The sequence below is a fragment of the Haliotis cracherodii genome, unplaced genomic scaffold (assembly GCF_022045235.1).
Source record: "Haliotis cracherodii isolate W230 unplaced genomic scaffold, xgHalCrac1.p SCAF_13, whole genome shotgun sequence".
Taxonomy (NCBI): Eukaryota; Metazoa; Mollusca; class Gastropoda; order Lepetellida; family Haliotidae; genus Haliotis; species Haliotis cracherodii.
In genome coordinates this window covers 30,635,883-30,661,226 of record NW_027266268.1, presented here as the reverse complement: position 1 = coordinate 30,661,226, position 25,344 = coordinate 30,635,883, and the positions used below count along the sequence as shown (strand labels likewise).

Genomic DNA, 25,344 nt, shown 5'->3' with positions numbered 1-25,344 from the left:
TATCCAGAAAGTTTGTTGTTTAACGCCACACTCAACAATATTCCAGCTATATGACAGGAGCCTGTACATAATAGTGATTGATGTAATGAGCAACGATCCACACCATCACCTAACCTGACTGCCCAATCCAATTAGTCACCTCTAATGACAAGCATTGCCTGCTGGTGACCTGACCAGGAATATCGATAGGTGCTGGTGACCTGACCAGGAATATCCACAGGGTGCTGGGGACATAACTCGAAAAATCCACAGGGTGCTGGTGACCTGACCAGGAATATCCACAGGATGCTGGGGACATAACTCGAAAAATCCACAGGGTGCTGGGGATCTGACCAGGAATATCCACAGGGTGCTGGGGACATAACTCGAAAAATCCACAGGGTGCTGGGGATCTGACCAGGAATATCCACAGGGTGCTGGGGACATAACTTGAAAAATCCACAGGGTGCTGGGGACATAACTCGAAAAATCCACAGGGTGCTGGGGACATAACTCGAAAAATCCACGGGGTGCTGGGGACATAACTCGAAAAATCCTCAGGATGCTGGGGACATAACTCGAAAAATCCACAGGGTGCTGGGGACATAACTCGAAAAATCCACAGGGTGCTGGTGACCTGACCAGGAATATCCACAGGATGCTGGGGACATAACTCGAAAAATCCACAGTCTGCTGGGGACATAACTCGAAAAATCCACAGGGTGCTGGGGACATAACTCGAAAAATCCACAGGATGCTGGGGACATAACTCGAAAAATCCACAGGGTGCTGGGGACATATGCACAGGATGCTTGGGAACTAACCAGGAATATCCATATGGTGCTGCTGATCTAACCAGGAATATCCGCAGGAAGCTGGTGACATAACCAGTAATGCCCGGGTGTGCTGGAGACCTAACCAGTAATGCCCGGTGGTACTGGGGACCTAACCAGGAATATCCGCAGGGTGCTGGAGACATAACCAGTAATGCCCGGGGGTGCTGGAGACCTAACCAGTAATGCCCGGTGGTACTGGGGACCTAACCAGGAATATCCGCAGGGTGCTGGGGACATAACCAGTAATGCCCGGGGGTGCTGGAGACCTAACCATTAATGTCGGGGGGTGCTAGGGACTTAACCAATCATGCTCGGGGGTGCTGGGACCCCAACCAGTAATGTCCCTAGGTACTGGCGCCCCAACCAGTAAAGCCTGGGGGTGCTGGGGATTGTCAAGTCTGGATTACCTGATGCCGTGCAGCCAGTCCAGCCAGACCTTCTCATGGCTCCGTGGGATCAGCTTCAGCTGACCGCTCTGTACAACCTGGGTACAGAGCAGTACTTCAGACTTATGTCAATCAATATGTAAAGAATGTCCTTGACAATTTCAAAAACTTACCGGGCCTAAATTTCATAATTGATAGTATCTGTTCAAGTAAAAATAGGACATCTTATCTTTATTCGATTCAAACTGAGGTCATGTATCCTGAGCTCACCTCAGCAGCCATCTTGGCCATCTGGTGACAGTCAACGTACCACTGCTCCTTCAGCCTCGGTTCAACGATGTCTTTGGACCGACTGGATACAATAGAAAAAAAAGTAAATCAGTGAGTGAATATGACTTAATGCTGCAGTCACATATACATAATACATGTACATCACAGCGACCTGTAAATGTACATATTAGTCTGGCTCAGACAATCCAGAGGTTGACAGCATGAGCAAAAAATCCACACCTTTGGGGATTGCTGATGCACACTCAGGGAGAGTTAGTGAGTGAGTGAGAATGGTTTTACACCACTTTTAGCAATATTCCAGCAATATCACAGCGGGGGACACCAGAAATGGGCTTCACACAATGTATCCATGTCGGGAATCGAACCCGGGTCCTGAGCATGACAGGCGAAAACTTTAACCAGAGATATAAGCATGGGATACCATGGACCTATATTGCCCTGGAATCCCCAGGGGAAGACAAGGATGGGTACTGGGGACCTATATTGCCCTGAAAACCCCAGGGAGAGACAAGGATGGGATACCATGGACCTATATTGCCCTGGAATCCCCAGGGAAAGACAAGGATGGGGTACTGAGGACCTATATTGCCCTGAAAACCCCAGGGAGAGACAAGGATGGGATACAGTGGACCTATATTGCCCTGAAATCCCTAGGAAAGACAAGGATTGGAAACAGTGGACTTATATTGCCCTAGAATCCCCAGGAAAGACAAGGATGGGATACAGTGGACCTATATTGCCCTGGAATCCCCAGGGAAAGACAAGGATGGGATACAGTGGACCTATATTGCCATGAAATCCCTAGGAAAGACAAGGATGAGATACAGTGGACATATATTGCCCTAGAATCCCCAGGAAAGACAAGGATGGGATACAGTGGACCTATATTGCCCTAGAATCCCCAGGGAAAGACAAGGATGGAGTATTGGGGACAAATATTGACATTGAATCCCAATGGTGTTATTGTCAGGAGCAGGTTAGTGGACCAGGTTTATGAGTGCAGAACGCACCTACACACGGGCACAGTCATGTTGTGTTCTTCCTCCCCACGGAACAGATTCTTCTCCTTGAGGAACTTGGCGAGATAATGTCGAGCAACAAATCTCCTCATGCCATTGAATGGCTCTGTGACATTCACCATGTGACCGTCATCAGTGAAGATAGTCGGTGTGTCCAGGTCATGCCTCTCGCCGACCTGGAAGTCTGTGTTGTCATGCCCAGGAGTTATCTTCACTGCACCTGTTGGGATGAGTGAGTGAGTGAGTGAGTGAGTGAGTGAGTGAGTGAGTGAGTGAGTGAGTGAGTGAGTGAGTGAGTGAGTGAGTGAGTGAGTGAGTGAGTGAGTGAGTGTTGCACGGGTATGATGCTGACAAACCTAGAAACATAATTAAACCCACAATGATAGGTTTCTGGCATGCCCATGGAACACAGAATATACAATCTATATCATGGCAAACCTGTAAAGATGTTTGTCTGTTGTTTAAATGCCACACCTGTTAATAATCAAGTCTGCTCCAGACAAACCAGTGACTGATATCATGAGCAACATCCCTCACGATCAGGGCACTATAACCAGGGTATTTGGGTGAATAGCTGAAAAATAAACTTCTACATAGGTCTAGGTTAAAACATAAAATAGGGATAAGAGGGGTGACTGCACTGCAAGGTGTAGATTTATGAGGTCAAAGATTATTGATTCTGTTTCTCCTGGGGATAGAAATATTTATTGATGTGTAGAGTTAAACTACCAAGATTTGGTCTTGTAATCTAAGTGCCAGAGAGCAAATGAAAAGATGGAATAAATGGTTAGTCTTAAGGTGACCAAATATTGTGAGAACGACTGCTTGTCAGCAATGATCCATGCTGTTGGGATATTTTGACACACAATCAAACAAGCCACCGAGCCTGACCACCCGATCCATTTGGTCACTTGAGACCTATTCTTGGTCGTAATCACAACAGGTTAAAAACCTGTAATTATAAAATAGAACAATCAGACGACAGATACAAAGTCTAATTATCTATGTTGAGTGATCAGAGTTGTGGCGTAACAAACACTGTTTCTTCCAAAATATCCCACATTCCCATAGAAGAAATAATCCGTGAAGCAGGCATGAGAACAAACTATTATCTACCAACCCTTCAGGTTACTCTACGTACCCGTTCCAAACTCCATATCTACAAAGTCATCCAGCAGGATGGGCAGGAGTTGATTTGTGACGGGGTGTCTCACATGACAGCCATGTAGGTGACGGTACCGGCTGTCATTGGGGTGGACGGCCACAGCAACATCTCCTAGCATGGTCTCCAGGCGTGTTGTCGATACAACAACCTCACCATCTGCAACATCATCCAGTATCAGGGCAGTCAGCGTTGATCACTGCAGAAACTTTTCATGTGATTAACTATTTCCCTGTTATACTCTAGGAAAGAAACTGCTGTATAACAAGTGAGTGAGTGAGTGAGTATGGTTTTACGCCGCTTTTAGCAATATTCCAGCAATATCACGGCGGGGGACACCACAAATGGGCTTCACATATTGTACCCATGTCAGGAATCGAACCCGGGTCTTCGGTGTGACAAGCAAACGCTTTAACCACTAGGCTACCCGACCGCCCCTCTGTATAACAAGGAAATAGTTTCCTCCCTAGAGTATAACACGGAAATAGTTTCCTCCCTAGAGTATAACACGGAAATAGTTTCCTCCCTAGAGTAAAACACAGAAATAGTTTCCTCCCTAGAGTATAACACGGAAATAGTTTCCTCCCTAGAGTATAACACAGAAATAGTTTCCTCCCTAGAGTATAACACGGAAATAGTTTCCTCCCTAGAGTATAACACGGAAATAGTTTCCTCCCTAGAGTATAACACGGAAATAGTTTCCTCCCTAGAGTATAACACAGAAATAGTTTCCTCCCTAGAGTATAACACGGAAATAGTTTCCTCCCTAGAGTATAACAAGGAAATAGTTTCCTCCCTAGAGTATAACACGGAAATAGTTTCTTCACCACAGCATAAAAGGGAATAGTTTCTGCCCTAGTGTATGACACAGAAATAGTTTCTTGCCTCGAGTATAACAATGAAATCATGTCTTTATTTGTGTATAAAAGGGAAATGGTTGAATAGTAAGAAACTATTAAAGCTGTTACACAGTACGGCACACACTATTTCTGGTGTTCCTTGTTTACTAAAGTTGCCCTTGAAGCAATCTTCACTGACTGTCTATTAACCACCTGTGTAAGTTTATCCCCCGACATCGATGGAGTCCTACTGCAGTACACAAAATAAAGCAAGTCAAGCTCTACAGATGTACCTTTCTCACTGACTGGGTACACAAACTAAAGCAAGTCAAGTCCTACAGATGTACCTTTCTCACTGACTGGGTACACAAACTAGAATAAGTCAAGTCCTACAGATGTACCTTTCTCACTGACTGGGTACACAAACTAAAGCAAGTCAAGTCCTACAGATGTACCTTTCTCACTGATGGGGTACACAAACTAAAGCAAGTCAAGTCCTACAGATGTACCTTTCTCACTGACTGGGTACACAAACTAAAGCAAGACAAGTCCTACAGATGTACCTTTCTCACTGACTGGGTACACAAACTAAAGCAAGTCAAGTCCTACAGGTGTACCTTTCTCACTGACTGGGTACACAAACTAAAGCAAGTCAAGTCCTACAGATGTACCTTTCTCACTGACTGGGTACACAAACTAAAGCAAGTCAAGTCCTACAGATGTACCTTTCTCACTGACTGGGTACACAAACTAAAGCAAGTCAAGTCCTACAGATGTACCTTTCTCACTGACTGGGTACACAAACTAAAGCAAGTCAAGTCCTACAGATGTACCTTTCTCACTGACTGGGTACACAAACTAAAGCAAGTCAAGTCCTACAGATGTACCTTTCTCACTGACTGGGTACACAAACTAAAGCAAGTCAAGTCCTACAGATGTACCTTTCTCACTGACTGGGTAAGCAAACTAAAGCAAGTCAAGTCCTACAGATGTACCTTTCTCACTGACTGGGTACACAAACTAAAGCAAGTCAAGTCCTACAGATGTACCTTTCTCACTGACTGGGTAAGCAAACGAAGTGATAACTCCGAAGGGAATCTTCCGGTCATATCCTGGCACCGTCATCAGGGTTCTTCCTGAAACAGCAACACCGTCCACCTGGAACCCAATATATTCAACAATGACTGCCACAAGACAAGAGATGGTTTCCACATTGGAGCTACAAATTCAAGAACCTACAGTGAAGAATTATTTTGAAGTGATGACACCAGGCAATCATAACATATGTTATACATGTCTATATCTGATGTAGATGTCCTCCCTACCTGCAGCACCTGTCATCAGGGCAGAATGTGCTTATCTCCATACCTGATATACATAGCATTCTTACCTCTATATCTGCTCTATATCTGAATGTGTTTACCTTTATATCTGGTAAAGCTGAATGTGTTTACCTTTATATCTGGTAAAGCTGAATGTGTTTACGTTTATATCTGATACAGCTGAATGTGTTTACGTTTATATCTGATATAGCTGAATGTGTTTACCTTTATATCTGATATAGCTGAATGTGCTTACCTTTACATCTGATATACAAAACGTGCTTACCTTTATATCTGATATACAAAACGTGCTTACCTTAATATATGATATAGCTGACTGTGTTTACCGTTTATATCTGATATAGCTGAATGTGTTTACCTTTATATCTGATATATCTGAATGTGTTTACCTTTATATCTGATATAGCTGAATGTATTTACCTTTATATCTGACACAGCAGAATGTGTTTACCTTTATATCTGATATAGCTGAATGTGTTTACCTTTATATCTGATATAGCTGAATGTGTTTACCTTTATATCTGATATAGCTGAATGTGTTTACGTTTATATCTGATATAGCTGAATGTGCTTACCTTTATATCTGATATAGCTGAATGTGTTTACCTTTATATCTGATATAGCTGAATGTGCTTACCTCTATAGCTCATATAGCTGAAGGTGCTTACCTCTATATCTGATATAGCTGAATGTACTTACCTCTATATCTGATGTATACAGCATGTGCTTACCTCTACATGTAATATACAGAATAGGCTAACCTCTATATCTGATACAGCTGAATGTGCTTACCTCTATATCTGATATAGCTGAATGTGCTTACCTCTATATCTGATATAGATGAATGTGCTTACCTTTACATCTGATATATCTGAATGTGCTTACCTCTATATCTGATACAGCTGAATGTGCTTACCTCTATATCTGATATAGATGAATGTGCTTACCTCTATATTTGATATAGATGAATGTGCTTACCTTTACATCTGATATATCTGAATGTGCTTACCTCTATATCTGACATAGATGAATGTGCTTACCTTTATATCTCATGCATACAGCATTTGCTTACCCATACATGTAATATACAGAATGGGCCAACCTCTATATCTGATATAGCTGAATGTGCTTACCTCTATATCTGATATAGCTGTATGTGCTTACCTTTATATATGATGTATACAGCATGTGCTTACCTCTACATGTAATATACAGAACGGCTAACCTCTATATCTGACATAGCTGAATGTGCTTACCTTTATATCTGATATATCTGAACTTGCTCACCTCTATATCTGATATAGTTGAATGTGCTTAACTCTATATCTGATGTATACAGCATGTGCTTACTTCTACATGTAATATACAGAATGGACTAACCTCTATATCTGATATAGCTGAATGTGCTTAACTCTGTATCTGATGTATTCAGCATGTGCTTACCTCCATATGTAATATACAGAAAGGGCTAACCTCTAAATCTGATATCTGAATACAGAAAGTGCTTATGTCCATATACAGCTGTTTAGACAATATGCTTACCTCTATATCTGATATGGCTGAGCGTAAGGCACACGACCAGTTGACCAGACGGTTTCTCCTATATATAAGTCCCTCTTCGTGCAATCGAACGAAAGCTTCAACCACAGCATCAGATAATTTCTGTGCAAGAAAAATGCCCTTGTCTTATACAAATTTACACCAAACTGTACACAATAAATGTTTACAAAATGTTGCAATAACATTAATGGGACATATCCATACAGGTATTTGTTGATGAAGATTGTTGATTTTCAACACCTCAACACAAAGGATTTAACAGCTGATTCTGCAAGCTGGAGGTCTGCAGGAGAAGACGAGCAATGCCTTCTGATATTGAAAGCCAGTCCTGTCGATCGTCAACTCTCTTTTCCTTCGTTTGTTGTTTGACACCGCACTCAGAAATATTCCGGCTATATGACAGAGTTTGTTTGCTTGTTGTTTAACATCTCACTCAGCAACATCCCAGCAATATGACAGCGGTCTGTAAATAATTAAGTCTGGACAATCCAGTAATTGACATCATGACACATCAACCAAGTTGTCACGCCAACCACCCGATGGTTTTAGTCGCTGCTTGCGGCCAGCCTAGGTTGCTGGGGACCTATTCTACTCTGGAGTCCCTGGGGGCAGTCAGCACTCACACTTGTGTACACAAGTTAGCTAGCGACGTCAAACTTTTTAAATATTCCACATTCACTTCCACAATGGTGACTCACATTGTCCATGGTGAAAGACGCTCTGCCCCAATCCAGGGAGGAACCAAGTCTCTTCATCTGCTCGTAGATTATCTCCCCTTTTCTGAAATGGGAAAATATGACACTTCAAACAGTGTGAAATGGAGTGAGTGTCACACAGCCGGTTAAGAAGGAACATCTCAATTCAACATTCAAAGTGCTTTAACAGAACTATGAGGTGCCAACCCCTAGTCTAATTCACTTGTACCAACTTTGTACATTGATATGATGTGTGTTTGATATGCTAAAAATGTATTTTGAAAAATGTAAAAATATCATTTGCACTTTTCCTGAACTCACACGTTAAAGCAATTAATAGTGTGAGTCAGGATAAGGTAAAGTAATGCTTGACTTATTGGTTGAAAAAATTGCTTTGATATATTGATGATAGATTTCATTTCATGGCTTATTTTTTCTTTCACATCCTGAACCTACTCATTCTTCCATTTCCACACTTCCTCCACAAAGCTGTCGCGGCCAAGGTCATGTCGAGATTGCTGACGTTCCTGTTGCAGCTTCCTCTCCATAACTACCTGTGTTGCAATCCCAGCATGGTCGCATCCCGGCACCCACAGCGTCTCCCTTCCCCGCATCCGATTCCTGCCATAAACAACACAGTCTGCATAAAGCTTAACGGGTTATAAATCAACACAAACAGCTATCTGCAGGAACACATGAGGACGGAAAAGAACTTATTTCAAGATCTATTTTAAGGCCAAATAATTTATTGTTTAGAGATTTTCAATATGCCTGGAGTGAGTGAGTTGGGTTTAACGCCGCTTTTAACCAGGAAATTTATCTTTCAACTCTGTTTTTTCCACCAAAATAACATTCTAATAACAGCCCCCTATTTCTTATTTTGAGAGCGCCCTGGGCGCTTATTACGTCGAATACGGTATATGTCAGTCTATAAATAATCGAGTCTGGACCAGACAATGCAGTGACTGACATCATGAGCATCGATCCACGCTATTGAGATATGATGACATGTATTAACTAAGTCGATCCTGTTAGCCGCCTCTTACGACAAGCATAGTCGCTTTTTCTATTCTACCCAGATCTTCATGGGTCTCCAACTACGTATATCAAAAACCCTGTTAAGTCTTAGCCAGGGAAAACCAGTGGTTGATAATATGAGCCTTCAAGGCCAGGTCTAAAATTGTATAAGCATCCAATGTTTACAAGTGTAAGCAAATCAGGTAACATACATATCCTTGTTCGGGGCTCTATATTTCCTATTATTCCCTTCAGCATGTATTGACATTGTGCAAGCGAGTCATATATACTGGTTGAGGACCCAACAAAATTATGAAGAGCCGTGTATCATGCATTATAAATGACAGCTTGCGACGGAGCTTGGCGCACGTGCAACAGCGGCAGAAAACGTATTCCTCGTGCATCACGCAAGGGCAACTCAAGCAGTATAAATAGACAACATAGAGTTCTGGTATATTTGCCAAATATTTTCCACAGAATATACACAGAATGTTTTGTCAAAGTTTAAAAGAAGGGATGAGTTTTAAGTAGGGGATTATCCTCATAAGTCTCCATTTCTATAAATAATGGACCTCAGCCTGTGGGGCCTCTGCTCCAGTGTTTTTAAGGAATGGAGAGTTACTCGGACATTCCCTTCCACATAAAGATACCCAAATTATGTTTTCATACTTACTCACCAACTACTAGAATGCCATTCAAACAATTACTCTCAGTGTTTCGTTTGATGGTCCACATTTCTCACTTTCTTGAACAGGATGAGAGAGAAAGAAAATCAATCGACAAAGAATTTTAAGTTATAAGCCGAAAGCAATCTCATTAAAATATCATGTTTTACTCCCAATTCAACACCTGTAACCATGAAGATCTGACTCCTGCAGAGGAGTTCACAGACAGGATGCTGCCAGGAGTCTTCCAAGCCATGGTCATCCGAACAGAGTTTTTTGTTTGTTTATTTGTTTGTTTCTTTGTTGTTTAAAACCAGAGTCAGCAATATTACAGGTCTGTAAATAATCAAGTCTGGAGCAGCCAGTCCAGTGATTGACATCATGAGCATTGATCTATGCAATTAGGATACGATGAAAAGCATCATCCAAGTCAGAAGTCTGACCACCTGATTCTGTTAGTCGCCTCTTACAACAAACAAGGGTTGCTGAAACCTATTCTACCCCGGATCATCAAGTGTCTGAATAGAGTGGGTGAGTGAGTTTGGTTTAATGTCGCTTTTAACAGGTATTTCAGTTTCACCGTATATTTCTGGCATGAAACTCTGGCACAGAGAAAGCTTGCAATGGGGCTCCCTTCTAAGAGTGAGTGAGTGAGTTGGGTTTTACGTCGCTTTTCCAGTTATTCCAGTTATATCGCAGCTTTTTAGCTTTAAGTGGGAGGAAACCCCGAAGTGATGCAGGTCTCAGGCATTTAGCACTTCAAACCCACGAGCACGGGCATGGTGTTGACAAGCCTAGGAAAATAATCTGGGCGAACCAGGATTCGAAACCACAATCATAGGTTTCTGGCAAGCCCAAGGGATGCAACTCTGCACAGTGGAATCGCGGAGCCTTAGATGACTGAGCCACTCGTGCCTCCCCTGCTCCCCCTACCCCCAATCCCCCTTCTAGGAACAAAACACACTCTCCATGATCATACAAATTTATTCAAAAGCATACATCAGAGATACATTCTGTCCTTGCTTATACAGTCAAAAACAATCTTTGGTGTTGTTTGTTTGTTCTATAATCACAACAAAAAATCTTGTCAACGTCATGTAATGGTGCAATGGACATCTAAACATTCAATAAATAAAATAAAAAAGTTGTTTTAAAGCACTATAGGCATGAAAACAAATGTCCTTGAAATTATGTTTTTCAGTATGGCCGAAAGAATTAATGTGATAAATGAAACAGTTTTATCATTATTACCATATCAAACTAAATATCAAAATATAAACTTACTTATATATTCTAATTTTTGTTAAAACTTAAATTACCTCAAGATTTCCTGCTTTTTCTCTCAAAGCATTAATGCTATTTTTAACTTTTCTCAAAGCATTCCTGCTATTTGTAACTTAACTATTTGTAACTTAACTGAAAGTATATTCCTGTTATTTAACTTACCTTAACTCAAAGCGTTTCTACTATCTTCAACTTTAGTCAAAGCGTTCCAGCTATTTTCAACTTGACTCAAACTTCAAAGCATTCATGTTCATTTTTACTTAACTCAAAGCGTTAAACAAGGAACAAAATAACAGTCAATATGGATTTCACTTCAGAGTGTGAATCAATGAATGTTTTACATTGCAATCAGCAATGCCTAAGTAACGTAAAAAAATTGGCATACATCATGAAAACCAGTTCTTGATAGCAGGAACAACAATCCACACTTTCAATGCACAATTACAATACACCTGATCAGCCAATCAACCACCAGATCGTCGTTAGTCGTCTCTTCCTACAAGCATGGGACACCTCGGACTCATTCCGCCCCTGGAATCCCAATGAAGCGTTCCGTTCAGAAAACCAACATGTCAATCAACTCCCTCTTTCTCACAGGCACAACTACATCCATATTAAGCCCTTGATCCAGGGGGATGGTTTTCAGTAGAATCCTGTACACTAACTGTCGCCGTAACTTCTCCGGGAGCCATGAGCGGTTGTTGTACACCCACCAGACAGTGACTGGCCCACAGATGTCTTTCTTTGACTGAGCCGACGCCTGGTAACATAGTTTGGGCATAGAGTCTGGTTTCATCTGTCGGATGAGGAACACCCCCGTTTCTCTGGAAGGGAATTTGTTCCAGTGATAATTGACATTCTTCATAGCCAGCTGGTAGTACTGTCGATACGTTGTTATGGATGACACACAGTGTCTATGCTCATTGGCTCCATGAACATAGGCTCCAGGCAAAGAGGAGCCAATCTGATGGGATCCACTCATCAAGGAGCCATGGTGATTGGTTCCAGACATACAGCCATACGGATGGGCTGCAGTCATTTCAGAGCCGTGCTGAATGGCTCCAGGCATCAAAGAGTCATGTTCATTGGCTCCAAATGTCATCGAGGAGCCATGATGACGGGCTGCAGATTTTGAGGAGCCAGGGTGGTGGGTTCTGGAGCGATAGTGATAGGTTTCAGTCACTTCAGAGTGGTCCTGATTATGTCCAGACATTGTGGAGCCGTGTTGATTGGCTCCCGACATTGAGGAGCCATGATGATGGGTTTCAGTCTCGCAGTACGTTGTCAAAGAACGTCTGTTGGGAGAAATATAATTCCTGTTTTCCACAGACACTGTCTCAACCTCGGAATATTCCGAATGACACCCATCCCAGGACTCAGAACATGAGAAATCGGATGGCTCAGTCACACTACATATCTCCAAGTCATTATTACCGCATCCATCGTCATGGCAACAAGATGTCTGTATATCTGTACCTCCCCACTGCACATCAATTTTGCTGTAGTTGCTGCTGTTGTTGCTGATGGAGGTAGATACCTGGGTTTCAGCCTGCTTATGTTTCACAAATTGAAACTTGTCAAACTGAATCGTCACAAGCGACAAATTCGTAGACTCCTCCACATTGAATGCAACTACACTGTAACACGACAGTCGCTCCAGGTTTGTGATGACCTCAAGCGGGAGATCAAGAAGACAGCTGTTTAGTGACATAATACCTTCCTTCCAGTTCCAAACTCACACAACTGTGATACAGTTCAAATACTGACACTAACATATATCTCTGTATCTTAGTCTGGAGGGTCCCTCAATCCAATATTCCACAATATTCAATAACAGGCACACCTTGCTTCTTCTACCACCCAGGCCGGTCTGATGATTTAATGAGACAGTCAGGGACAACCTACCTCTGTCCCAGCAATGGAACAAAGGAAGAAACAATAGAGTTACATAACCAGCTTGCAGTGGCAAGCCCAGTAGATGGACCCAGCACATTTTCAACTGCTATCCTTGGTGTAGCTAACTTGATGACATCACAGAGCTATACTTCTTAACTCCAAGTTGTTTGGTTGGTTGGCTGGTTGGTTGGTTGTTTAACGCCGCACTCAGCAATATTCTAGCTATTTGACGGCAGTCTGTAAATAATCGAGTCTGGACCAGACAATCCACTGATTGATATCATGAGCGTTGATCCACGCAATTGGGATCGATGGCATGAATAAACCAAGTCAGCGAGCCTGAACACCCGATCCCGTTAGTCGCCTCTTATGACAAGCATAGTCACCTTTTACGGCAAGCATGGGTTGCTGAAGACCTATTCTATCCCGGATCTTCACGGGTCTCTTAACTCCAGGTGCATGTTTGATTTATTTTTTTAATTCAAACTAAGCAACAATTTATCTAAACCTGTTCAGTAATTATTCCTTGGCCCCAATCTACAGAAAATATCATTAAAAAAACCCAACTTGGAACATAAAAATCCCAATTTAATTAATATATATATAGCCAATAATTGCTATAAAGGGTTTGTAGCGTTGAATTTCACCAATAACAGGACTAATAAATAGGAAGGGGCCTTAATGATTAGTTTTTTACTACTGGTATATCTTTGAATGAAATCTCAAAATACAATGTTAAAATATTTCTGCATCAAATAAAATGTGAACCTTATAAAAATATCAATTTTGAACAAAATTACGATTTTTTTCCCAATTTGTCCGCCAGGGGGGGGTTTAGTTTAGATTCTTCAATAAATCCCTGCTAAGGATTCTAAAAAGTACTGCAATGTGTATTCAGCTGGGACACTTACAGGAAGGTATTTTCAGAGAGGTAGGGAGATGTGAACATTATGAAAGGTCTTAACATTCTCGAAATAAACATACTGATTCCAAACCCATGAACAGTGAGTGAGTGAGTATGGTTTTATGCCCCTTTTAGCAATATTCCAGCAATATTACAACAGGGGACACCAGGAATGGGCTTCACACATTGTACCCATGTCGGGAATCTGACCCCGGTGTTCGTCGTGACGAGCAAACAATTTAACCACCAGGGTACCCCACGCCCCAAATTCATGAAGATCCGGGGTGATTTACTGTGAAGATCCGGGGTAGAATTGGTCTTCTGCAACCCATGCTTCCCCGTAAAAAGTGAATATGCTTGTCATAAGAGGCAACTAACGGGATCGTGTGGGCAGGCTCGCTGACTTGGTTGATGCATGTCATCACATCCCGATTGTGTGGACCGATGGTCATAATGTTTATCACTGGATTGTCTGGTCCAGACTCGATTATTTACAGCCTGACATCATAGAGCTGGGATATTGCTGAGTGCGGCATTAAACAACAAACAAACAAACCAACAAACAAACAAACTACTGAGGATAAACATTTTTAACATCGCTTTGAACAGTATTCCAGTTACATCATGGCATGTGAGGAAAGCCGAAAGTGATGCAGGTCTCAGATGTTTACCACTTAAGTGAAACCAATGAACATAATTAGGATGAACCGCGATTCACGTGAGTGAGTATGGTTTTACGCCTTTTTTAGCAATATTCCAGCAATATCACGGCTCGGGACACCAGAAATGGGCTACACACATCGAGATTTACATACACTATCATACCTTCCTGGCATGCTCAAGAAACATAACTCCTACCAACACACTACCTTGTTTGTAGGTTTCCTTATTTTGGCAACGACGGCCTGTACAATGTCAATAGCCTGCTATAGGTTTACGATAGGTGAGAATTACCATCTGATGATAGCATCTTGTATAGAGCAAGTGAGGGCGTGTCCTAGGTGGAGTGTACCAGTCACATTGGGGGGCGGGAGGACCATCACGAAGGGGGGCTCCTTCCCTCCAACCAGTCCCTGTAACCAATGATAATAGTAATAAGTTCTTGATGGGTTCGACTGGGCAGCACTTCCCCGGAGAAGTCCCAATCTGCATGTAATGGGGGGGGGGGCAAGGGGCAAGGGCGCTGAGCTGTTGATGGCCTAACCAGTCTGACTGCACCAGGAACCCAAACCCTCTTTGCTGCATTTTGTATTTTAATCTGTATGTGAGTGTGTGCACCGGTGTGTGTGTGTGTGTGTGTGTGTGTCTGTCTGAACACAATCACTTGCCAAAGGAGGCACCAGATAATAATAACTTGTGTTTCACTTTGGGGCAGACTCAAAACCAGAAAGACTCCCATGCGGTCATCACACTTTTAATGACTCGGTTCTATTTTGTCAAACACAGGTTATTAATTTGAACATTATTTACAGACTGGTCCTTAATAAAAGAGAGGGGGTGTTAGATGTTACATAATTGTGCGTGCGTGTGTGTCAGTCAGCAAAATATGATACAGTCCTAAGACAAAATCTCATCCCCCACCAATTACTATTCCTTTAAGGGCTTGTAATACATTTAAGAAATTAACAAGACATACTAACATAAAAAATAATAACTTTATAATATTAACATGCTTATATCATTCCTGTTAGCAATTATAGCTTGAAGGAGTACACTACAAAACAATGGTTGGTGACTGAGGATTATAAGCCAAATAGACCTTTATGGCTTCTCAAAACTTTTGTACACCAAGTGATTAACAAAAACTGCCTAACTATGGACTGTAACGCAGTGTCCAATTCCACACATCTTCCCGAGGCAAGTAACTGACAAAAAAGTCCAGATTCCACCCTTGCCGAACTAGGCTGGTATTATGGAGTCTGGATTAACGAGTCAATGCATAGTCCAATCAAAATCACGCATTGAAATTGAAATCCAGTTCGTTAACTGAAATGCAGATTTCGGTCGATTGCAGGGTTTGCAAAGCATGTGCATTACAAACTCATTGTCTACAGATATTTTCCCAATCTTTTCATGTTTTTAATCAAGGTTCTCACGTGATTTGGTGAACTTTGCAAAGTATAGTGATCCCTCGCTATTGTGCTCTTTGATAAAGCGCTACCTTGGTTACTACGCGCGGTAACACATGGCTCCCAAAATTTATGTACACTTTTAACATGTTTAATACTGAGAGTTTTACACAGACATGATTGTATTGTTGTTCGTTGGCACATAACGCTTCTCATAGCATAATCAACCATATATCGCTGAATGGAGTTCTAATAATCTGTTTGAAAACATCCGCGGCAAGTCCCGGAAATACGATTGTTCTACTAGTTAACTTTTCACACTATACATCCTTTGATCTTAGAAGCGCATGCATGCAATAAAAGAGAACCACAAGCGAAGTTTATATTCTTAATAAGTGGGCAATCCAATTTGAGGCGACACTGTCAACTCAAAGTTGTTGTCACAACACGGCGGTCATTCCTTTTGATTCGGATCAAGTAATCGTATCAAACCAATTAATCTGGCTTGAATGTGTATCTATATTTGTACGAGAGGTGGAATCTGATTGGTCCATAGGAGAGGCATGGAAGGGACATAACTCGTAATAGCCACTGGTGGCGCTACGATCGAGCCCAGGTATTCCAGCCTAATTTCGGCAAGGTCGGAAACTGGACTTTTAAAGTCGGTTAACTATCTTGCCTCGGGAAGATGCATTCCTCAAGGTATTTCCATAGGCTTACGATTGTCGTAGCACAAAGATCATTTTTGAAACAGATCTGGTAGACTTACCTGTGCCTGTGGGGTGAAGAATTCTTGCTGTACCCACCACTCGTACCACCCTGACTCCACATACTCCGGGGTGTAGGTGGGCGGGAGGGGGCCAGAAACATCTGTGAAAAAAGCAATAACTTTTTATTAAATAAAGTCACCGATAAACGTAAAATGCTCAAGTAAACAGGACAAAAACATGGAAAAAGATCATATGAACATCCTGAGAGCAAAATTCACAAAATATTTCTCGGGTGGCCCAGTCATCTAGGGCATCACAATTTGCTGTGCAGAGTTGCATCCCTTGGGCACACCTGAAATCTATGATTGTGGGTTTCATCAAAGTGGTAAACATCTAAGACCTGCATCACTTCGGGCTTTCCTCCCACATTAAGCTGACACACCGTAATATAACCGGAATATTGTTAAAAGCAGTGTTAAACCCTACTCGCTCACTCACTTTATATGGGACAAACTTTTCTTATTATGAAGGTCAAGGTGAAATATCATTCACCAATATCGTAAAAGGATCAAAAGTATCGTTCTTGTTGCCACACTTACATTGTAAAAGGGCACAATAAAACATCTTTATGAGGCCCTGTTCCAAATGAAAAACAAAATATTACTTAGGCAATTCATCAGCTCGGACACAAGAATTTGTGATTTTTGTTGAACATTGTGCACTTAATAGAGTATTAGCATTTATTTTTACCACTAAAACAAGATTTTCTACCAACAAAACCGTAGAGCTGCACATACGTATTAATACCAATATTTCGACTGACTCAAGCTAATTGGTTAGCATGAAATCTATAAACCATAAATAAGATAAGTGTGGTCTTATCAGGTGATGGGAATGAGGCACGTTATTCCCCGTTAAATAAACAAGTCAAAAATATCATGTCGGGCATTTTAAGTAAACAGAAACAGAAGACAGAAACACAAACCTTCATTGCCACACTAACTAAATCGCCCCAATATGTAATGTTTCTATATACTCATCAAAAGTGAATAATTGACCACTTTCTGTTATAAAGTGGATAATGGAAGTTAATTCTAGTATTAGCAATGGCAATCTCCTGACTGGAGCTCTGAGGACGTCTTCGTCCCACAACGAATAAATGTCAACTTCCACATGTTACCCCATTCAACGTAGTGGTCCATCTCATCAGCATGACACGCACGAGATTTACCACAAAAAAGAACATGCGCAACAGGTGCGTTTGGGCGAGCACTTCCATATTAATCGAGTGTATTTGGACGAGCTATACCAACCCAACCAAGAACAACTGTTTCCTTCTGTTCAGGTGATCTAAAAATTGTCATCACTGAGATAGATATAGTATCATGATTGGTTACTTTAAGTTTATATTATAAATTAACCATATTTTATTTTCCAAAAAGACAAAAGAGAAAAATACACATTTGTCTGCTGGACATGCTGGATGCCCTGTTAAAATAAATACTGTATTCGATGTAATAAGCGCCCCGCTCTAATAAGTGCCCACGGCGATATTTGCTAATATATTGGCTAGTAAACAATCCCAGTTAGCACCCCTTCTGATTGATCAATGTACACAAGACATATTTATTCGTGTATAATACACACTCATGTGTTATATGCACCCTTAATTATGGGCAATCAAATTCTGGAAAATATATCTGTCGTGTATGATACGAACATACTTTTCTTTTGTATCATTTCAGGCTGTCGGCATAAACCACGAAATTTACGATCTTTCAACTCTGTTTTTTCTCTCACCAAAATTATATTCTAATAACAGCCCCCTATTTCTAATTTTGAGAGCGCCCAGGGCGCTTATTGCGTCAAATACGGTATGCGTTGAGCAATACAAAAAAACTTGTCTTGTTCCTACTTTCTTGAAATAATGTCTACCAAATATTAAATGATCCATCCCTGAATGTATCTCTCAAAGGATGGATGACATCAAGCTTCTTACCTTTCTTCTCTCCTGGGGGAGTAGACACTCTGGAAGATGTTTGCTCTGGGTTTCTGCTACCAGTAGTCGTTGAATAGGCCTGTTTGTTATATAAACGAGTGGACATATGCAGTTATGTGAAAAGGATAAAAGTCTTATTTACATCAAAAGTCATAAAAAGACATATTTTATGCTTTTTGTCGACTACCATGTATGTCTCATCTTGTGAAGTCTGAAAAACTCATTTCTTTGCAACTCGTTAAAATCTGGTTTTCTCGTACTTTACAAAAAGCACGAAATAGTCTCAATATCTCACAATGTACAAACAAGACTTTCATTACCATACAGGTTCCACAAATATATCACAACATGTTGAACAAACATCACCAGTCTGACCATATCATGTATGTTTCTTTGTTTGCTGTTTAATGTCCCAATCAGCAATATTCCGGCTATAAGACGGCGGTCTGTACAAAATAGAGTCTGGGCCAGACAAACCAGTGGTTGATGCCATGAGCATCATCCCACTTCATCTGGGTATGATGACACACAATCAACCTCATCACCACCTGATCCATGTAGGTGCCTTGCAAGCATAGATTAATTGCTGGGAGATATTAGCCGAGAGCTACGATGGGGTCCTACAGTCAAGACATGACCCTACATCACAGTCATGTCCTGACTGTAGGACCCCATGGTGGCTCTCTGGTAGGGAGATATATATCCTGGTCTCCACATGGGAACAGACAAGTGTCATTATCTAAGCTTGAGTATCAATTAGATCTGAACAGGGTTCGTACACTCATGTACCTATATAGCAAGCCCGCAAGTTTATGACTTTTCCATGACTTTATACACAAATGACTTTATCAGAGTTTATTTAGTTCCACAGTGTGAAATTTACTACTGTAGCAGGTGTATATATTTGTATTTTAGTTGTTGTTTTTGTAAATAAATCTATTTCAAGTTTTGTTTCTGTTGAACTATATTCAAGAAACCAAGAAAACCTGGTTACAGTACTAATTATAGTGATATGGTTGTATACTCTATGAAGTAATTTCAATGCAGAAGCAAGACTTCAACAAATTTTCAAGTACAGTTAGTCAAATATGAATTAGTCCCATTTACATTTTCGGCAAAACCAAACCAGATTGATTTCTCTCTTTCATAGGCACAGATTTTCGATGCATAAAGATCCGAGTAGGAATTGTTCTTCAGCAACCCATGCTTATCGTAAGAGGCTGAATTGTTGATGCATAGCTGGAATATTTATGAGTGCTATGGGAAACAACAAACAAACAACATATTTTCGTGCACTTCGTTACTGTGTATAAGCAGTGGTAATCATACGATTCACATGTGCACAATAGATTACTTGTGCAAAGTATTAACAGAGATCCTCTATCATATGGTCTCTGGTATTAGTGAATACATGCTACAAAGGATAGAAATCTTAATCTTATGGTATAAAAGTCTGCAATTCAGGTATGACCACAGCGTTAGAAATTGGCACTAGTCCAAACTGCCAAATAGTAAAGGTATCATAACGACTAGTAGAAATGTGTCATTTTTAGGGTTTTTGCTATATGTTCTCATTATAAGGACTAGTGGGCTGAAACTGTGTGAAACTGTTAGATTCTAAGGCTGGACCAGCTGGTGGCAAACAGCCGTGACAGCCAGCTGATGACATATTTGTAAATTCATAGCAAATTTACGCTTTGCTATGGCCCCTGCAGTGTCAACAACATAAAGTCACAGTAAATTGCTGAATTAAGCTGACAAATACCGTATAGCGTTTCCATGCACTCGCTGCATGAATCCGATGCCCCTTGTATATTTTTAGGCCATATCTTTGATAGAAAAATCGCATGTGACACCAGGAGGCTGCCATTTTGACAACATCTACAAACTCTGAGCAGCATATTTCACAAATTTGGTAACGTAAAGTTTCAGCCTTATGCGCGGTATGGATAACATTGAGCTCCTTGCAGCGTCATTTTTGTTACACGCAGTGTCGGGATTAACATCGTTCAAGTGAAGTCTGTTGTGACGTTCCGGATCTCTCTCTCTCCACCACTCCACCCCCCCTTGAAAATTAAATGTAGTATGTTGTAGGCAGTAAAATTATATGAGACAGTTTTTTGATATTTTGGATGCTGGATCCGCCCTTATTGTGTTTCATAGCTTTATTTTTATTCATGTCATGTAATAGTGTTATGTCAATAGACATAAAATACTAAAAAAGGTTGATTTATTTGAGGCCGTAAATGAAACCCCGGTTTGCCTATGCATATGTTTTTTGGTATACTATCGACTGTCGGATGTAAACTGAACACGAAGTTATCAATACCCCCAAAATTTGAATACGTGCATTAGTCACACAATATATACGTCATATACATCAATATATAAAAAAAGGGTTGTGAGTACAACTGACAGTATGACAGATGAGTAATCCGCAAAATGAAAGCATCATTTGAACCTAAAAAGCTAAAAACAACAAAAACACCTCAATAGCAAAACCTACCAGTTCAGCACTTGCCTGATACATACAATTTTATGCGAATCATTTGATGAACTATGCTCTGGAAACAATCCCTAGCCTCGTTTGAAGTCTTACTTGTTGCCATGGAAACGCAAAGAAATATTCCCGAATAGGACAAGGCACCAGTTCAGTGTATGCCTGATGTGTATACAAAGTTGCATGAAAAAGTAACAATGGTTTATGAGTTTATGGTCCGGAAACGAAACGTGATCGACGAACCACTTTTCTACGTTCCCTGCAATTCTACATCCTCTGCAAAACTTGGCGGGACATAAAATACATGCGTATGTAACGATGTACTTTAGTATACAGCAAACACATGTACGTATTATTAAGACAACAATGAAGTTCAGTTCATATATTCGGGGCAGTGTAGGTCTTCAGTAACCCATGCTTGCCGTAAAAGGCGACTATGCTCGACATTAGAGGTGACTAACGGGATCGGGTGGTCAGGCTCGCTGACTTGGTTGATGCATGTCATCGATCCCAATTGCGTGGATCGATGCTCATGATATCAATCACTGGGTTGTCTGGTCACACTTGATTATTTACAGACCGCCGTCATATAGCTGGAATATTGCTGAGTGTGGTGTTAGACAACAAATAAATCAACCTCGTTGTCATCCATGTTTCATGTCATAACTCTGTACATCCTCCTGTATCAACCTTTCCTTGGCCTGTATCATAATAATATGTAAATGCCCCGATCGATGAGCTGCATAGCTTGTAAGCAACAGAGAATGAACCCTACACCTGTGTATTTGTCGTCATTCACTTGATGTCTACTCAATGAATATATGACAGGTATAGTTAGTGGTTCCTCTATAGCATCTCTCGTTCTTGGGTAGTTATTCAATTTAAGATCAGCTTATAAATCCAGGTCTGATGTGGTGAATGTTTGACATGTTATGTGATATTGTCGCAACTGCGTTGTGAGGTTAACTGGCCCCTACAACAGTTACCTAACGTATTGTCGTTCCGCGACGTCATAGTCAACGTAAGCCATGGTTCTACAACTTGCCTGGTAGCCAAGGATCCTTTAGACAAGGAGTGCTTGGTCTGTCGGCCCTTACTCTGAACTGTCTCCATCAGAATTCATTTTCCGGTCCTTGCTCTCTGCTCATTAGGTAACTAAACGACGACAACGTGGAAACAATCCGATGGCAAATGTGAAATGTCCTTTCTCTATAAATTCCCTTCTTACCCAAGTTAATGTCACGAACTTTATGTATAATGCAACTACATCATTGAAGCTATCCAAGGTTTTATTTGTTACAATTTTGTTACAATTTTGTTACAATTTTCTAATGTTTTTTAGATGCATTTTAACCTTATAACAATATGCATGTGACAGCACAGCAAGAGAGGAATTTGTTTAGTTTGACAATCGAAGGGTTAACCGATAATATGTTGATTGATTGATCACTCACTTGCACAGTGATTTGTCCAAAGTATAAGTGCCCCGTGAAGATTCCGGGGTAGAATAGGTCTTCAGCAACCCATGCTTGTCGTAAAAGGCGACTAACGGGATCGGGTGGTCAGGCTCGCTGACTTGGTTGATGCATGTCATGTCCCAGTTGCGTGGATTGATGCTCATGATATCAATCACTGGATTGTCTGTCTCAGACTCGATATCTACAGACCGCCGTCATATAGCTGGAATATTGCTGAGTGAGGCGTTAAACAACAAACCAACCAACCAACCAAAGTATAAGTGTTTGTACGTGTAGGTTTACTTACTAATTACTAAAGCAGATGGAATATACCCATATCTGGGCGTGAAGTGCCGATAGAAAACCAAAACAATTTGTTCCAAGGGTTAGCCGATAATACGTTGATTGTTCATTTTTATCAAAATCAGTGTATTTATTTAAAGAACCGTGGACATCATGAACATAGTTGTCACGTGTGCTTTCTCAGCTGACCAATGAAACTTGACACCTATGTGGAACACATTAACCAAACGTACGTGATCAGTTGAGAAACGAACACGAGTTATAATATCCCAAAACGCTATATATATTATAGAATATGAGATTATTACAAATACCAAGTTCCTTTGTACAGCTGCACGTGTATGGGATACTGTTCGGATACATTCCTCGAACAACGTAACTGCCCAATATTATACGAAAAACTTTTGTCGGTTGTTTTCATTTTGTTTTCATTCATTTGCTATAGCATTTATGTAACATTTATAATATCATTCTTGTTACCACGTTATCGTTCGGAAGTTCTTTGATGCGAGACAGCCAACATTAAGTCGTTGTCTTAACAAGCCGTTTCGTTTGTAGGCGTATAGATGTGATAGTCAATGTGTAAAATGTGGCTTATATACAAATTATACAAATTGACTGAAAAATCGGCCAATCTTCTTAACAGATTGACTAAAACTTATTAAAAAGTTCAAAAGGGCTTAAAACATCCCATTAGACTCATGCCAGGATTAGAAGCAATAAAACATAAATAACTTTCGTTTCCTTTTAATCCAATCATTTCCCGTCAATTAATTTTCAGAAATTAAACATCAAAATGTTTGAAAGTCATTATCATAATAAAATAGATGGACAGATGTTTAAGTCAATTTTGTGAAGTAACTGAAATATTTAGGCGTTTTATAAATTGCCTGAGTGACAATTTCGTTCGTTTTACACTTTTCCTGTGACAAAACAATCAGTAGATTGTATTACAAGTCAAAATAGTTGTTTGACTGCGTTCTAGAAGTTGGTGAGTAAATATGAAATCATACAGCTTTATTGATTACAACCTGTGGTATATTTCTTCCATTCTTACACCGTAATCGGGGGCACGGGTGGCCCAGTCGTCTTAGGCGCCGCGATTCGCTTTGCAGAGTTGCATCCCTTGGGCACGACAGAAACCAATGATTGTGGGTTCGAATCCCGGTTCGCCCCGATAATGTTCCAGGTTTGTCAGCAACATACCCGTACTCGTGGGGTTTTCACCGAAAAGGTAAACGCCTGAGACCTGCATCACTTTGGGCTTTCCTCCAGCATTAAGCTGACACGCCGCGATATAACTGGAATACTGTTAAAAGCCGTTAAACCCAACACACTCACTCACTCTTAAACCGTAATCAAGCAAGGATACATGGTAATGTTCAGCACACTTTCCGATTTCTTTGTACAAATTGAAAAATATATTATCACGAAGAAGTATGGACATACATTACAAATATGTTATTTAAAAAATGGGTCTGACATTTAACATTATTTTTTCTGCATCTCATTAAAATCAGATCTTAGTTCTTGTTAGCGCCATCTTCATTAATAATCAGATGTTAGTGCTCGTTACCGCCACACCGTGGTATCCGTACTCGTCTGGAATTTCTGGGCCCGATTGTTGCGCCACCAGTGGCTATTACGAGTTATGTCCCTTCTGTGTCCCTCCTATTTGCATTTGCTTCAAACAAAATGGCAGCGCCCGGTCAAGATGAACTGATCGATAATCAAAATCTATAGTGTAATTAAAACGGTCTTACTTCGCGAAGTTTATCAAATCACGTGAGCGCCTTGATTAAAAACATGGAAAGATTTGGAAAATATCTGTTGAAGCCGTGCTGGCGGTATACATGCTTTGCAAATCCTGCAGTCGACTGAAATCTGCACTGCAGTTTACGAACCGGGTGTCGATTTTTGTTTAATACGCGATTTTGATTGGACTATGCATAGACTCGTCAGTCCAGCCAAAGCGAAACTCCATAATTCCAGCCTAGTTCGGCAAGGGTGGAAATTGGACTTTGAAGGTCAGTTAACTCCCTTGCCTGGAACAAGATACATTTATGGTGTTGTATTTGCACAAACACAGTTTTTCCCCATCGTAATACGCCATTCGCTTACCTGACAGGCATTGTAAATGCATGCTAATACTTATAAAGTGAAAACAAGTTATTCCGCTGATAAGACATATACTCAAAACGGACATGTTTGGCCATAAAAGCAAAATTAGCGGACCAAAAGGTGCAACATGAAGAGGTTTAATGTGTTATAGTGTGAGTGACACATTTCTCGGAATAAAATGATCACAACAAGGACATGCAAACCATTAGTCGGGAAACACGTACGATTCGAAAAAAAAAACACCCAGTGCTTAACAAAAGGGCCATGGAGCTGCAGGTACTGCACGTGCAACATCACTATGAACGGTAT

General features: G+C 40.8%; 1 protein-coding gene across 1 annotated transcript in view; it reads right to left on the bottom strand.

The window, feature by feature from the left end:
- LOC139459170 (valine--tRNA ligase-like) overlaps positions 1-20,524 on the bottom strand; it is a 40,840-nt gene extending 20,316 nt beyond the window's left edge. Inside the window, exons 1-12 of the mRNA XM_071240624.1 lie at positions 20,420-20,524; positions 18,655-18,733; positions 16,715-16,815; positions 14,831-14,949; positions 8,567-8,731; positions 8,114-8,195; positions 7,398-7,517; positions 5,562-5,670; positions 3,653-3,832; positions 2,503-2,731; positions 1,472-1,553; positions 1,223-1,299 (exon numbers count right to left, since the gene is read on the bottom strand). Coding sequence (XP_071096725.1) covers positions 1,223-1,299; positions 1,472-1,553; positions 2,503-2,731; positions 3,653-3,832; positions 5,562-5,670; positions 7,398-7,517; positions 8,114-8,195; positions 8,567-8,731; positions 14,831-14,949; positions 16,715-16,815; positions 18,655-18,733; positions 20,420-20,524 — 1,448 coding nt within the window. The remainder of the gene's footprint in view (positions 1-1,222; positions 1,300-1,471; positions 1,554-2,502; positions 2,732-3,652; positions 3,833-5,561; positions 5,671-7,397; positions 7,518-8,113; positions 8,196-8,566; positions 8,732-14,830; positions 14,950-16,714; positions 16,816-18,654; positions 18,734-20,419) is intronic.
- Positions 20,525-25,344: the final 4,820 nt, after the last annotated feature.